Consider the following 15291-nt stretch of genomic DNA (forward strand, 5'->3'; position numbering starts at 1 on the left):
CCCATTTCAGCTAGCGTGAGTGGAAGTTTTACAGGACAAGAAGGGCGTGATGGAGGAGGATGACAAGACAGGGCATACCACGCATGTGTCTACTGTCAAGTCAACACGGGAGAGAAATACCTTATGAAACAGTCATTGCACACAGTGTTACGGTCTGCTGGGACCAGGAGCCCATGTCTGTCTCCTAGAGGGCATCCAAACCCCTCTGGACGGGGGGGATCATTTCCCTGAGTGCGTCACTGAGGGCCAGGGCAGCGAAAGTGGCTTACTCTGCTCCTCTCCCTCCCCTCTGACTAGCCCTGGAGTACACGCATGCACACATACACACACACAGGCAGGCACGTACACGTACACGCGCACACACAGACCAGAGCAGGCAGGACAAAGGGGAAGGCGAGTGTTGTGAGTCACGGACTGTCTCTACAGATTTGAGAAAATAACGCTCTCCCTTTGAAAAGGCGGTGCAGGGACAGAACAGAGCTGTGTGCCTATGGATCAGCTTTGACAAAGATTCAGTGGAGAGGATGTCTCACTCCAATTACTCATAAACCACATCCATGTATGAGGAAGGGACTGGGCGTTGAGCATAGTAACGTAATAATTAACTTTTATAATGACTTCAATACAGTGTTGTGCTCATCATTGAGTTATATCCTGCTGCTGACAGACTACAAAACAGTCTCACTGTTACTCAACAAGCTCCCATACACAGTCGCACTGTTACTCAACAAGCTCCCATACACAGCCGCACGGTTACTCAACAAGCTCCCATACACAGTCTCACTGTTACTCAACAAGCTCCCACACACAGTCACATTGTTACTCAACAAGCTCCCATACACAGTCTCACTGTTACTCAACAAGCTCCCATACACAGTCTCACTGTTACTCAACAAGCTCCCATACACAGTCTCACTGTTACTCAACAAGCTCCCATACACAGTCTCACTGTTACTCAACAAGCTCCCATACACAGTCTCACTGTTACTCAACAAGCTCCCACACACAGTCACATTGTTACTCAACAAGCTCCCATACACAGTCTCACTGTTACTCAACAAGCTCCCATACACAGTCTCACTGTTACTCAACAAGCTCCCATACACAGTCTCACTGTTACTCAACAAGCTCCCATACAGTCGCATTGTTACTCAACAAGTTCCCATACACAGTCGCATTGTTACTCAACAAGTTCCCATACACAGTCGCACTGTTACTCAACAAGTTCCCATACACAGTCGCACTGTTACTCAACAAGCTCCCATACACAGCCGCACTGTTACTTAACAAGCTCCCATACACAGCCGCACTGTTACTCAACAAGCTCCCATACACAGCCGCACTGTTACTCAACAAGCTCCCATACACAGCTGCACTGTTACTCAACAAGCTCCCATACACAGCTGCACTGTTACTCAACAAGCTCCCATACACAGTCGCACTGTTACTCAACAAGCTCCCATACACAGTCACACTGTTACTCAACAAGCTCCCATACACAGCCGCACTGTTACTCAACAGGCTCCCATACACAGCTGCACTGTTACTCAACAGGCTCCCACACACAGTCTCACTGTTACTCAACAGGCTCCCACACACAGTCTCACTGTTACTCAACAAGCTCCCATACACAGTCTCACTGTTACTCAACAAGCTCCCATACACAGTCTCACTGTTACTCAACAAGCTCCCACACACAGTCTCACTGTTACTCAACAAGCTCCCACACACAGTCTCATTGTTACTCAACAAGCTCCCACACACAGTCTCACTGTTACTCAACAAGCTCCCATACACAGTCTCACTGTTACTCAACAAGCTCCCATACACAGTCTCACTGTTACTCAACAAGCTCCCATACACAGTCTCACTGTTACTCAACAAGCTCCCATACACAGTCTCACTGTTACTCAACAAGCTCCCACACACAGTCACATTGTTACTCAACAAGCTCCCATACACAGTCTCACTGTTACTCAACAAGCTCCCATACACAGTCTCACTGTTACTCAACAAGCTCCCATACACAGTCTCACTGTTACTCAACAAGCTCCCATACAGTCGCATTGTTACTCAACAAGTTCCCATACACAGTCGCATTGTTACTCAACAAGTTCCCATACACAGTCGCACTGTTACTCAACAAGTTCCCATACACAGTCGCACTGTTACTCAACAAGCTCCCATACACAGCCGCACTGTTACTCAACAAGCTCCCATACACAGCCGCACTGTTACTCAACAAGCTCCCATACACAGCCGCACTGTTACTCAACAAGCTCCCATACACAGCCGCACTGTTACTCAACAAGCTCCCATACACAGCTGCACTGTTACTCAACAAGCTCCCATACACAGCTGCACTGTTACTCAACAAGCTCCCATACACAGTCGCACTGTTACTCAACAAGCTCCCATACACAGTCGCACTGTTACTCAACAAGCTCCCATACACATCCGCACTGTTACTCAACAGGCTCCCATACACAGCCGCACTGTTACTCAACAGGCTCCCACACACAGTCTCACTGTTACTCAACAGGCTCCCACACACAGTCTCATTGTTACTCAACAAGCTCCCATACACAGTCTCATTGTTACTCAACAAGCTCCCATACACAGTCTCACTGTTACTCAACAAGCTCCCATACACAGTCTCACTGTTACTCAACAAGCTCCCATACACAGTCTCACTGTTACTCAACAAGCTCCCACACACAGTCTCACTGTTACTCAACAAGCTCCCACACACAGTCTCATTGTTACTCAACAAGCTCCCACACACAGTCTCACTGTTACTCAACAAGCTCCCACACACAGTCGCGTTGTTACTCAACAAGCTCCCATACACAGTCGCGTTGTTACTCAACAAGCTCCCATACACAGTCGCGTTGTTACTCAACAAGCTCCCATACACAGTCGCACTGTTACTCAACAAGCTCCCATACACAGTTGCACTGTTACTCAACAAGCTCCCATACACAGCCGCACTGTTACTCAACAAGCTCCCATACACAAACACACACTCTCTGTCAGGCATACAAAAGGCCCTACTACACACACACACACACTCCATATATTGTGCCACACACTGCTATTAATAGACCGATGGCTGTCAATGTTTGACTGTGTGCGTGCACTGGAGTGTGAGCCCTGGCCACTAGTAGAGGGGTGGGGATGTTCCCTAATGCCTGCGGGCCACACACACACACACATCAATCGATGACCCCAGTCACCACAGTGTAGCAGTGGCTCTCTGAAGCCCCCAGGCTAGAGTTGATGGAAAATATACTAACAAGCAGGCAGGGAGTACATCACATCACTACAGAGACTGCAGAGGGACACATCTAACAAGCTATCGGAGCATGTTGTCCACTCTGCTGGTCCTGGACTCCTGGCTCCTGATGCACTCTGGGAGTTGATGTTTATTTAACATATTCCAGGTGCCAAAGTCGGGGGACGGCCAGCCCAGTGCAGAGATGCCTCAGGAGGTGCTGGGTTCCATGAAGCAGATCTCCTATAAGACTGAGATCATAGGAGGGGTACCCATCATCACTGCCACACAGGTAAGGAAGGATCACCAGTCTGGCCCAGCACTTAACGAACCCTAACCTTGCCCACTCATATGAACATGCAAAAAATTCAAGTAACTTTTAATGGAGTTCTCAGGTTTTCCAGAAGTCCTGGTTAGAATATTCCTGGAATCAGCAGGATATCCAGGATTCCTTCACCTGGGATTTCTGGAGAAAGTGGGACATTTCTGGGATTTTGGGAGAGTTACTGTTAACTTCTAGACATATCTGGCATATTGACATATTTATGTCATATCTGACATATATTTGAAGGCCACCTGCTCTGTTGTGGCTTGGAACAGTTCAGTCAAGTGTGGTTTCAGACAGTTACAAGCAAGGACATTCCGAGACTTGTCCCGAAGCCACTCCTGCATTGTCTTGGCTGTGTGCTTAGGTTCGTTGTCCTGTTGGAAGGTGAACATTCACCCCAGTCTGAGGTCCTGAACGCTCTGGAGCATATTTTCATAAATGATCTCTTTGTGCTTTGCTCCGTTCATCTTTCCCTCAATCCTGACTAGTCTCCCAGTCCCTTCCACTGAAAAACATTCCCACAGCATGATGCTGCCACCACTTCACCGTAGGGATGGTATTGGCCAGGTGATGTGCGGTGCCAGGTTTCCTCCAGACGTGACGCTTGGCATTCAGGCCAAAGAGTTCAATCTTGGTTTTATCAGACCAGAGAATCTTGTTTCTCATGGTCTGAGAATCCTTTGGGTGCCTTTTGGCAAACTCCAAGCAGACTGTCATGTGCCTTTTACAGAGGATTGGCTTCCGTCTGGCCTGATTGGTGGAGTGTTCCAGAGATGGAGATGGGAGAACCTTCCAGAAGGAAAGCCATCAGAGTGACCATTGGGTTCTTGGTCACCTCCCTGATCAAGGCCTTTCTCCCCGATTGCTCAGTTTGGCCATGCAGCCAGCTCTAGGAAGAGTCTTGGTGGTTACAATCTTCTTCTATTTAAGAATGATGGAGGCCACTGTGTTCTTGGGGACCTTCAATGCTGCAGAAATGTTTTGGTACCCTTCCCCAGATCTGTGCCTCGACACAATCCTGTCTCGGAGCTCTACGGACAATCCCTTCGACCTCATTGCTTGGTCTTTGCGCTGTGACATGCACTGTCAACTGCGGGACCTTATACAGACAGGTGTGTGTGCCTTTTCTAAATCATGTCCAATCAATCGAATTTACCACAGATGGACTCAGTCAAGTTGAAGAAACATTTCAAGGATGATCAATGGAAACAAGATGCACCTGAGCTCAATTTCGAGTCTCACAGCAAAGGGTCTGAATAATTACTGTATGTACATCATGTATTTCTATATTTTATTTTGAATGAATTTGCTAACATTTCTAAAAACCTGTTGTCACTGTGATTATGGAGTATTGTGTGTAGATTGAGGATTTTTTTTTTTTTATTCAATCCATTTTAGAATTAGGCTGTAACGTAACAAAATGTGGATGAAGTGAAGAGGGCTGAATACTTTCCGAATGCACTGTAAATAGACTGTCTGTCTGAAGGTGTCCATGGATCAGGCCATATTTTAGCTAGACAGACATTGAACATAGTGTTCCACTGACTGAGGAGCTCAGTCACTGTTTGTTTGCTGCTGTGTATGAGCTATGAGCAGTACAAGTCATATCCTGTCTTGTGCTGGTATCTGGTGTATAGCCAGCCAATAGTAGCTGAAAGTGAAAATTCGTATCCAGATGCACAAGCTATGGCCTCTGATGTCACTTCCTGTGTGGGTGGTGGTGGTGCAGTGGGCCTCAACTTCTGCTTGACACATGCAACAGGCAGTGAATTCTCTATCATATCTCTAGTCACTGTAGACGATGTGGTGGGGGGCTTTTCCCACACACGTCTGATTCTGTGTGTCTGTCTGTCTGTCTGCGTTGGCGTGCCAGATTGGTTTTGTAGTTGTGTGTGTGTTTTATTTATTCAAATTTTATTTAGTAATGGGAAATGCAATGAGACCAGGGTCTCATTTTCAAAGGTACCCTGAGCACAGCAATACAACAGTACGAAAAATCGAACAAAGATTAAAAATTTTTTTTTTTTTAGGTATATGTGTGTTTGTACTTCGTACACTTAAACTCAGCAAAATAAGGTCTCTTTTTCTGGACCTTGTCTTTCAAAGATAATTTGTAAAAATTCCAAATAACTTCACAGATCTTCATTGTAAAGGGTTTAAACACAGTTTCCCATGCTTGTTCAATGAACCATAAACAATTAATGAACATGCACCTGCGGAACTGTTGTTAAGACACTAACAGCTTACAGACGGTAGTTAATTAAGGTCACAGTTATGAAAACTTAGGACACTAAAGAGGCCTTTCTACGCACTCTGAAAAACACCACAAGAATGAACTGCATGAACGTGCCTTAGGCATGCTGCAAGGAGGCATGAGGACTGCAGATGTGGTCAGGGCAATAAATTGCAATGTCCGTACTGTGAGACGCCTAAGACAGCGCTACAGGGAGACAGGACGGACAGCTGATCGTGCTCACAGTGGCAGACCACGTGTAACAACACCTGCACAGGATCAGTACATCCGAACATCACACCTGCGGGACAGGTACAGGATGGCAACAACAACTGCCCGAGTTACACCAGGAATCCACAATCACTCCATCAGTGCTCAGACTGTCCGCAATAGGCTGAGAGAGGCTGGACTGAGGGCTTGTAGGCCTGTTGTAAGGCAGGTCCTCACCAGACATCACCGGCAACAACGTCGCCTATGGGCACAAACCCACTGTCGCTGGACCAGACAGGACTGGCAAAAAGTGCTCTTCATTGACGAGTCGCGGTTTTGTCTCACCAGGGGTGATGGTCGGATTCGCGTTTATCGTCAAAGAAATGAGTGTTACACCGAGGCCTGTACTCTGGAGCGGGATCGATTTGGAGGTGGAGGGTCCGTCATGGTTTGGGGCGGTGTGTCACAGCATCATCGGACTGAGCTTGTTGTCATTGCAGGCATTCTCAATGCTGTGCATTACAGGGAAGACCTCCTCCTCCCTCATGTGGTACCCTTCCTGCAGGCTCATCCTGACATGACCCTCCAGCATGACAATGCCACCAGCCATACTGCTTGTTCTGTGCATGATTTCCTGCAAGGCAGGAATGTCAGTGTTCTGCCATGGCCAGTGAAGAGCCTGGATCTCAATCCCATTGAGAACGTCTGAGACCTGTTGGATCGGAGGGCTAGGGCCATTCCCCCCAGAGATGTCCGGGAACTTGCATATGCCTTGGTGGAAGAGTGGGGTAACATCTCACAGCAAGAACTGGCAAATCTGGTGCAGTCCATGAGGAGGAGATGCACTGCAGTACTTAATGCAGCTGGTGGCCACACCAGATACTGACTGTTACTTTTGATTTTGACCCCCCATTTGTTCAGGGACACATTATTCCATTTCTGTTAGTCACATGTATGTGGAACTTGTTCAGTTTGTCTCATTTGTTGAATCTTATGTTCATACAACAATTTACACATGTTAAGTTTGCTGAAAATAAACGCAGTTGACAGTGAGAGGACGCTTCTTTTTTTGCTGAGTTTATGTGTATGTGTCCTCCCTCCTTCCCTGTGGTGCAGGAGCAGGGCGACGGGGGGCAGAATGGAGCAGACAGGGGGGGCCTGCGGAAGGCTCACAGCCAGCTGCCCTACTTCCTGGGGCGGGGGGTGCAGGACCAGGCGCTCATCAAGGCTGGATACTGTGTCAAGCAGGGAGCCCTGGTAGGTAGACAGTAGAGGAGGACGCTTTCTGGGGGGGAGGGGAGAGAGTGCTGTAGCAGCCTACGCTCAAAACCATGGACGTATTCATAAAGGAATGCAGTGGAAAACGTTTTGCACAGACAATGAAAAGGAGTGTTTCTTATTGGACAAGTCCAGGTAGTCGCTCCCGGTTTTTGTCCGTTTTCCTCTGGATGATACCGAATGAATACACCACAGGCTCAGAGAGATTCTCTGTCAGCTACAAGCATTTAACACTACCAGCGCTGTGTGTTTGTTGTTGTGTTAGGATGATGATGAGTTAGAAAGCAGCTGACCAGATATTTTGGACACAGCCAGGGTGCTGAGGGTGATTTATATCCTTCATTGTTGTCCTACCCTTAAACTACTGTACCTTCTCTTATCCCCTATAAATAGACCATATTAACCACAGTAATCCAGCCATTCTAAAGCAAACCGTGGTCCTATACAATATCAGAATAGCAATCAATTAGCCACGTTCTTAGCAAGTCGAAGGATTTGGAGGTGCTGGAAATGTTGATGGCCATTTTGTATATGACTTTCGAATGTTTGACTTTCGAATGTTTGTAACTTTCTCTTGCGCAGATGAAGAACTGGAAGAGGAGATACTTCTTACTGGAGGAGAACGTGGTCAGCTACTTTAAGTCAGACCTGGTGAGTGGGAATGTCTCTCCTCTCCACCGCTGCGTCTGTGAGCGAGGTGACACACACTCCACATAAAATGTCCTTGAGCTGCCCACCCGCCTGCCCCATCACACACACACACACACACACCACACACACCACACAATACAAAGGCGCTGTGTGACCCCGTTGGCCAGCAGTTCGTCTTTGTGTTGCACCTGTGTTTCACAGAGCCCTAGAGCCCCGGACAGACGGACACACACACACACACACCAATCAGATAAGAGTTGACTCCAGGACTGCGCATTGTTCACGGCTCCCAAAGCTCTTGGCACAGCCACTAATAAATAGGACTTCCAAATCGACAAGCCTGGTTTTGACTTCTCCTCTATGAGGGAAAGGTTAGATTCTTAGCGTTCACATTCTGAACTGTGGCTAAATTACTTCTAGATTGTTTGATAGATCTGTTTTTGTCCCGCTCACATTCTGCACCCCCTCTCTCATGATCTGAGAGGTAGAGAACGAGTTCAGACAGGAGGGACACGTTGTCTGCCTCTTCCCCCTCCCTTAGGAGTGGTCGCTGTGCTGCTGCAGTGGAATTAGCTTGACTCCCATTGGCCCTAACACTGGGCCTGAGTGTGTGTGCTTTCTCTGTCCAGACCTCTTCGTCTCTCCATCCTCTCCTACTGAAATGCCATTAGTGCCTCTATCCCAGGGCCAAAGACATGCAGAGATACGTCTCCTATAGAGATGATAATGCTGGGGTTGCGCTATTGACTGTCCACGGGCTTGCAACGTCAACATATCCAGACAAGTGTAACCGGTCTGAAATGGCTAGCTAGTTAGCGGTGGTGCGCGCTAATAGCGTTTCAATTGTTGACGTCGCTCGCTCGGAGACCTTGAAGCAGTTGTTCCACTTGCTCTGCAAGGGCCGCAGCTTTTTGCGGAGCGATGGGTAACGTGCAGAAGGTCCCTGGTTTGAGCCCAGGTCGGGGCGAGGAGAGGGACGGAAGCAAAACTGTTACACAAAGCAGACACACAACATATCCAGACAAACACACACACACTGTAATCTCATAGTTTGTGTGTGTGTGGGGGGTTATAGGGGGACTGGGGTATTGCCTTTGGGGATTGTTGTCTCAGCACGTCGTGGAATGCGTCGTGAATTCCATTCCTGGTGCTCCACTTGTGGACAGCGTAGCATGTCCCAGCCTGTGTGTGTGGATGGGTGGTTGGCAGCAGGTGGGCAGGGATCCTGTTATGTTCCTATTAATCTAGCATAATGTCAGAGAGCCTATTGTCAATGATCATATGCTTAGTCCTAGAACCTTTTAGCAGATGGGGAAAATGAGGCAAGTCCTCAGTTTAGTCCTACGGTGGATGAATTTTTGTCCTCTAGCTTCATTCTAGGCCTGTGATAGCTGTTGTCCAGGGTGTCACGTGCTGTTGCTGAGCCTCCCGTAAAAAGCAAGCGTGACGAAACTCCCTGGATCAGAGCTAGGCCTGTGAGGGCAGATCATGAGTACTCCCCTTCATCCCCCTTCTACCCTCTCAGCCTGTCCTCTCTGTTCAGGGCACATCAGGGACTAGCTCCTGTGCTGTCATGTTACACGTTGGATTGTTCATGTCATGTTGCTTGTGTTGAATTAATTATGTATTGTGATGGTGTAACATGTTCCGTGGCTATTTCCTCTTCTCCCTTTCTCCTTTCTTTCTTTCTTTTCTCTCTCTCTTTTCTCTCTCTCTCAGGAGAGAGAGCCACTGCGTGTGATCCCACTGAAAGAGGTTCACAAAGTTCAGGAGTGCAAACAGAGGTCAGTGTCTTTTACTCTTTAGTCACTGAGCTAGACAGATTGGCTATCGACACCGGCGGGACAAGTGCCAAGGTGATAGGGGCTGGGAGGGAGATGTGGGCTGTGTCCTTAATGGCACCCTGTTCCCTATTTGCTGCACTGCTTTTGACCAGGGCCTACATACACTATATAGGGAATAGCGTGCCATGTGGGACGCAGACATGGCTGCCAACTGTAGCGTCCTCACAGATGAGAAGTGTAAATGTTGGATATGGACTCACAGAATTGGCTTACTGTCGTCCTTCGACGGCGACGCGCTCTCTTACGTTCACACCCAGTGATTTACGTTACTGGAAGGTTTGAATATTATTGAAAGAGGTGTTCATGTCTTTCTTTCCAGTGACTTAATGCAGAGGGACAATCTATTTGAAGTTGTCACTAGCTCAAGGACCTTTTACATACAGGTGAGACAATTTCTTTCTCCAGTTAATGTCTGCCTATATGGACTGAATTCCATTGAAAAGATACAGTAACTGTCCATTGCCATTGGCACACAGTAACCTATTCCTTCTCTCTCTCTCTCTCTTTCTTTGTGACCCCTCTTCCTTCCTCTGTAGTCGGACAGTCCAGAGGAGATGCACAGCTGGATAAAGGCCATCTCTGGAGCCATTGTGGCCCAGCGGGGGCCTGGACGCTCAGCTGCCTCTGTACGTATTCAGTCTGGGGCTGGGCCTGAGCCACTGGTCCTCCATACTGGCTCTGCCTGGGACCCACAGGGTGTCACAACTTTCAACACTTTAGTTCCAGCCTTGTATTACATGACACACCTGGTTCACTAACCAAGGGCTTGATGGTTAGTTGGATGAGGTGTGTTTGTGCTGGGCTAGAATAAAAGCCTGCACGACATGTGGGTGCCCAGGAAGAGTATTTTGAGATCTCTGCTCCGAGATGGAGAAACTTGACTGTCTTTGCAGGGAACCATATTTGATCGAAATCCGCTGTTCCGGTTTGGCTAGAATGTCTCTAGTTAGTCTGTTTCTGGCTGTTGAAGAGTAAAGGTTAAGATCCGGTTTGGATGTAAGCCATTCACCCACCCACCAGCCCAGCTTAGAAACTCCAATCACAGTTGGGGGAGGGGTTCCAGGTTTTTCATTGACATACTGCAGGTGTAGCTTACACTACAGTACCCAAGGCAGTATTCTATCTCTACTCGACCTGGTGACGCTGCTAGATACCCCACCTCGAACCGTAACCGACGGTCACACCCGCACAGAATAGAAACCCCCACCTCCAAATCCAGCCACTCTCCTGTTCTCTCTCTCCTCCTTGCCTCTCTCCCTCTCTTGGCCGGAGTGTCCTCCCCCCATTCTCTCTTTCTCTCTCTCTCTCTCCTAACGAAGCTGTGCACTACTGTGTTGTTGCAGATGCGTCAAGCCCGTCGGCTGTCGAACCCTTGTATACAGAGGTATACATTCCGCAATGGTGAATGCAGCACGTATGTGATCCCCCGTGTCAGTCAAGCAGCTTAATTTCTGTTTTGCCAAGTAGTAGTCCTAGGTTGCGTCTGAAATGGCACACTATTCTTTAAACAGTGCGCTACTTTTGACCAGGGGGAGCTCTGGTCAAAAGATGTGCACTATGTAGGGAATAGGGTGCCATTTCAGACACAGTCCTGGTCCAGTATAGTGGAATGAAGCTTTGACTGCTTATTCCCCTCTGAAACACCCAAGCAAGCCCAGTCACTAGATAATAGATAGACTTCCATCTCATGCTTGAGTGCTGATCATTAGCCCCTCCCCCTTCTCCATCCTAACTGTTCTGGACAGACATCCTCTAATCTGCCATTGATTGACCAGACTAACTCGCCTGGTCCACATGACCTCACTCCTCCTCCTTCCAGAGATCAGTATCGACTGGTCTGTTCTTGACTAGGCTTCTTGGAAAACTTCCTCTGGCATCACTGGTTACCTTCTTCCTCAACTGATTTGAATACATTTCTAACACATTTTGTGACTTCCAGGTCAGTTTGTGGCCATTTTTTTTTACTGAGATCCCATTCCTTTATATCGACAATGGAGGGGAGAAATGAAAAGGGCCTTCTATCTGGCCTCCATGTGCAAGCAAATATTCCACATAGATACCACTTACGTCACTGGGTTCCAATGTAGGGTGGGGCGCTGTAGTGCAGTAGTCTGTAGTACAGTAACCTGTCGCTGGTATCTAGGCCTAAGGCTGGTGTTGCATGTTCCCTGATCTATCCTAGAAACACACGCACACGCACACACACACACAGTATATCTTCATTCATTCTTTCATTCATTCATTGGCTTCAACATCTTACACTTACCAACTTTGAGACTTTTTAACACTTCCACATGTATTTTAATGTCTCTAGTTACCGTTTTGGTTTGGGGAAAGTGTGTCTAGTAGTTTGAAGCCTTTCATGCTCTCTAATGACCCAGTAGTACTGTGATTCTTGTCAACATGTCGTCGTGCACCCCCACCCCTTCAACACACACTTACGTTCTCCGAGCTCTACCCATTTATTCTGGTTTCATCCCTCTGTCCTTCTTGTCTCAAGTCTCACCCTGTGTGTCACTTTTTCCACTTTTTCACTCGCCATTCCTCAACAGGTTTTTAGCTCGTCGTAACCGGTCATCTTTTCGCTAACGTTTGGCCATCTGTTTTCTTTGTTTTGTCTCTGTCGTGTTTTTCAGAGAGTCAAATGTGACAGTGAGATACTAACATTTCCCAAGTGAGCTCTACTGTACATCCACTGTCTACTGTACCACCACTGTCTGTGCTGCCATCCTCCTTCTTCAACTACATCTGCTGCCTCAGTCTGCCGCTGCTTCCCTCCAGCTTCCTCCACTACTCCTCTTTGCTCCTGCACCACTATAGATACTACCACTGCTTCAACTACTGTTGATGCTGTCCTGCCTCCCTTTGCCACCCTGTGCCACTGCCCCTGCTACAGCGCTGTGACTGACCTGACTGACTCCCCTGCATCCAGTGCTTCTGAATCTGAATGACTTTGTCCCCCTCCCTACCTCCGTTCCCTCCCCCAACACTCTGCAGGAGCACAGCGACCACACCCCCTCCGCCTTCTACTGTAGCAGCAATCAGGCGGGACCCCCCATCCCTCGCTCGCCCATCCAGGCAGAGCTCCCCTACCACCAGCCCCAGAGGGGCCCGGGCCCTGACCTGGGACAGCCAGGACTTCTTGGGCCTGCTGCCCTGGCGAGGCCACCAGGGGGCACCACCACCGCACCGCTCCCGCCTCTCTCTCCAGGAGACCCCCCGTCTGTCCAAGTGAGCGCCTCGTCCCGTTACCCCACCAACGCCCACCAGGAGGAGCTGTCGCCATGGAGACGGCGCAGCAAGGTAGAGGGCGACCAACCGGAACTCTCCTCCCTCAGCTTCGAGGACTCAGACCTGCATGTCAGCCAGGTGTGAGCCTCTAACCCTGACCCCTCCTGTCAGGATTCACACTGACAGAAAGGGGACTGGACATAGTGGACAGTCATCAACAACGACAAGAGGAAAGCCAATCAAACGTGACCAATCAGAGCCAACCTGGCCCTCAGGAAGACAGGAAGTGGTCCCTGGCTGTGACCGTTGATCGTCTACTCTCCCCTGTATCCAGACCCTCTCTTAACACAGCAAAGGGCGTGATGTTTCAGGGCAAGGAGATGCCGTCAGATGTTCTATTTCAGTCTCTTTCGTTGTTGATATTTCTGTTGGGTGTTGCTCTTTCTCTCTTGTTGTTGGTATTGTAATGATTCCTGAACATCATCCCCTCTCCATTGGCTCAAGAGGTTACAAGAGGTGGACTGGGTTGGCTACTCTGCTGAGAAAGTCACTAATCATTTTTTTGTCATTATTTCCCACTCCACTTCCTCCTCCCAGGCGTCACTTGATTTACTGTTATCGGGGTTGTTGGGACTAATATATAAAAAAAAGGGGCTAGATGTTATTTGTGTTCATAGTTATGTAAGTGAAAAAGTTGTAACTGTTGTCAATGAGACGACCCCACTCATACACAAAAACATACACGTGTGGTGTAGATTTGTGTGAACTTTTAACATGACCATTTTAGTTTCTATCCAAAGCATGCTGTTGTCGAAGCACATCATGAGACATGGAACCACATCCTGAAGATAACTTAGCAGATGAATTTCCCTGCCGCTTTCTTACTTTCAGCTACGTTTTTAGAAAGAAAGTGGGTGTTAAGTGTTATATTTCTGGTTTTTATTCATCATTCAAATAGATACGCTTTGAGTCCTTCTGTTCATATGAGAGTTACACCTGTTGTGTTTTAGGCGCTCTCTCGTTCTCCCTCTCTCTCTATCACACACACACACACACTGTCACACCTCTGTTTTATTTGCCAAATGAAGTCCTGCACTGTATTGTACGTGCCTGCCAATGTTAGCATGCATTTGAATAGAGACTTCTCCCTCAGGAGGACATAAACAGGACATGTATGTGTACAACACATCTATAGGCCTCTTGGCAGGGCCTTTCAAATGGCACTTTGTGGGCAGATAAGCTGCTCACTGCCCTTGGTCTGTTTTATGGGTGTTCCTTTGTGGTCCTCTTCTCTTTTCTACTGTGCGACTATTTTACTACTTTTCCGTACGCTGTGACAGTTTGTGTGTCTGTGGGGAGGCGTTCTGTGCCTCTCAGCTGTACTGTTCCTGTAACGTGTTACTGTGTTGCACACCTCTACTGTATAGCTGGTAAAGTGCCTGCATTCTCTTTATAGAGAGAAGGAAAAAAATAAATAAAGATATTTTGACCCTTTTAATTGTGTACCTGATGTTCTGAATCATGTGCATTATTTATTAAGTGGAGTTTGAAAATAAATCAATGGATTCAAGTTGGAGTGACTTTGCTTCTTATTTGTGTTGACTCGAATCATTTAAATAATGTCTTTTTTTGAGGTTGGATGCGGTCAAAACAGAAAATTGACACTAGTGCTGAAGGAAGGAACCACAAGCCAGTGTTTTGCTCAAATATTTTTCTATTACATGCAATGTCTGCTATGTTCACTTCTTTTGTAACCCCCAACTTTTCCACCATGTTATTGTAGATTGCATTTAGAGGTGTAACTCATTTTTACAGTGTTTTAAAAGTTGACACATCAAGGCCTGGTAAGACCATAGGAAAGGACTTGGCAACGCAGGGCTCTACTGCCATCTGTTGGCCTTACTTTTTGGCATCTATGGCCAACTGAGATATTTACCAAATGTCTCTCATTCATCTCAATTTGGTGTTCCGAACAAAGGTGAATTCCATCAGTCTGACTGATCAAGGCCACATCTTACACTTAAGACTGTGTCCAAAATGGAACCCTATTTCCTGTATAGTGCCCCAGAGCCCATACGGATCTGGTGAAAAGTAGTGCACAAAACCTAAACTTAGAGATGGCCAGTCCCTCACACTGACCAGTTGGAAGGAGCTGTCTGTTGTGACCGAGATGTCCCTGCTATCTCGTAGTAAACCCAGCTGGAATCCATCGTGCTCTGGGAGCAGGCCAGGCCTGACTCAC

The 15291-nt window shown here is 47.7% G+C and overlaps 1 protein-coding gene across 4 annotated transcripts in view; it reads left to right on the top strand.

Annotated features, from left to right (window-relative positions):
* LOC120029711 (pleckstrin homology domain-containing family A member 1-like) overlaps positions 1-14619 on the top strand; it is a 35320-nt gene extending 20701 nt beyond the window's left edge. For 2 of the 4 annotated variants that reach the window (XM_038974979.1, XM_038974978.1), the window contains exons 6-12: positions 3444-3566; positions 7162-7302; positions 7906-7974; positions 9694-9758; positions 10138-10201; positions 10355-10444; positions 12816-14619. In XM_038974979.1, the coding sequence (XP_038830907.1) occupies positions 3444-3566; positions 7162-7302; positions 7906-7974; positions 9694-9758; positions 10138-10201; positions 10355-10444; positions 12816-13193 (930 nt within the window). In that variant the 3' untranslated portion in view covers positions 13194-14619. Of the gene's footprint in view, positions 1-3443; positions 3567-7161; positions 7303-7905; positions 7975-9693; positions 9759-10137; positions 10202-10354; positions 10445-11161; positions 11233-12454 lie in introns of all 4 variants that reach the window. The other 2 variants (XM_038974980.1, XM_038974981.1) reach the window with 2 other exon arrangements.
* The last annotated feature ends 672 nt before the right edge of the window (positions 14620-15291 follow it).

The sequence above is a fragment of the Salvelinus namaycush genome, chromosome 35 (assembly GCF_016432855.1).
Source record: "Salvelinus namaycush isolate Seneca chromosome 35, SaNama_1.0, whole genome shotgun sequence".
NCBI classification, from domain to species: Eukaryota; Metazoa; Chordata; class Actinopteri; order Salmoniformes; family Salmonidae; genus Salvelinus; species Salvelinus namaycush.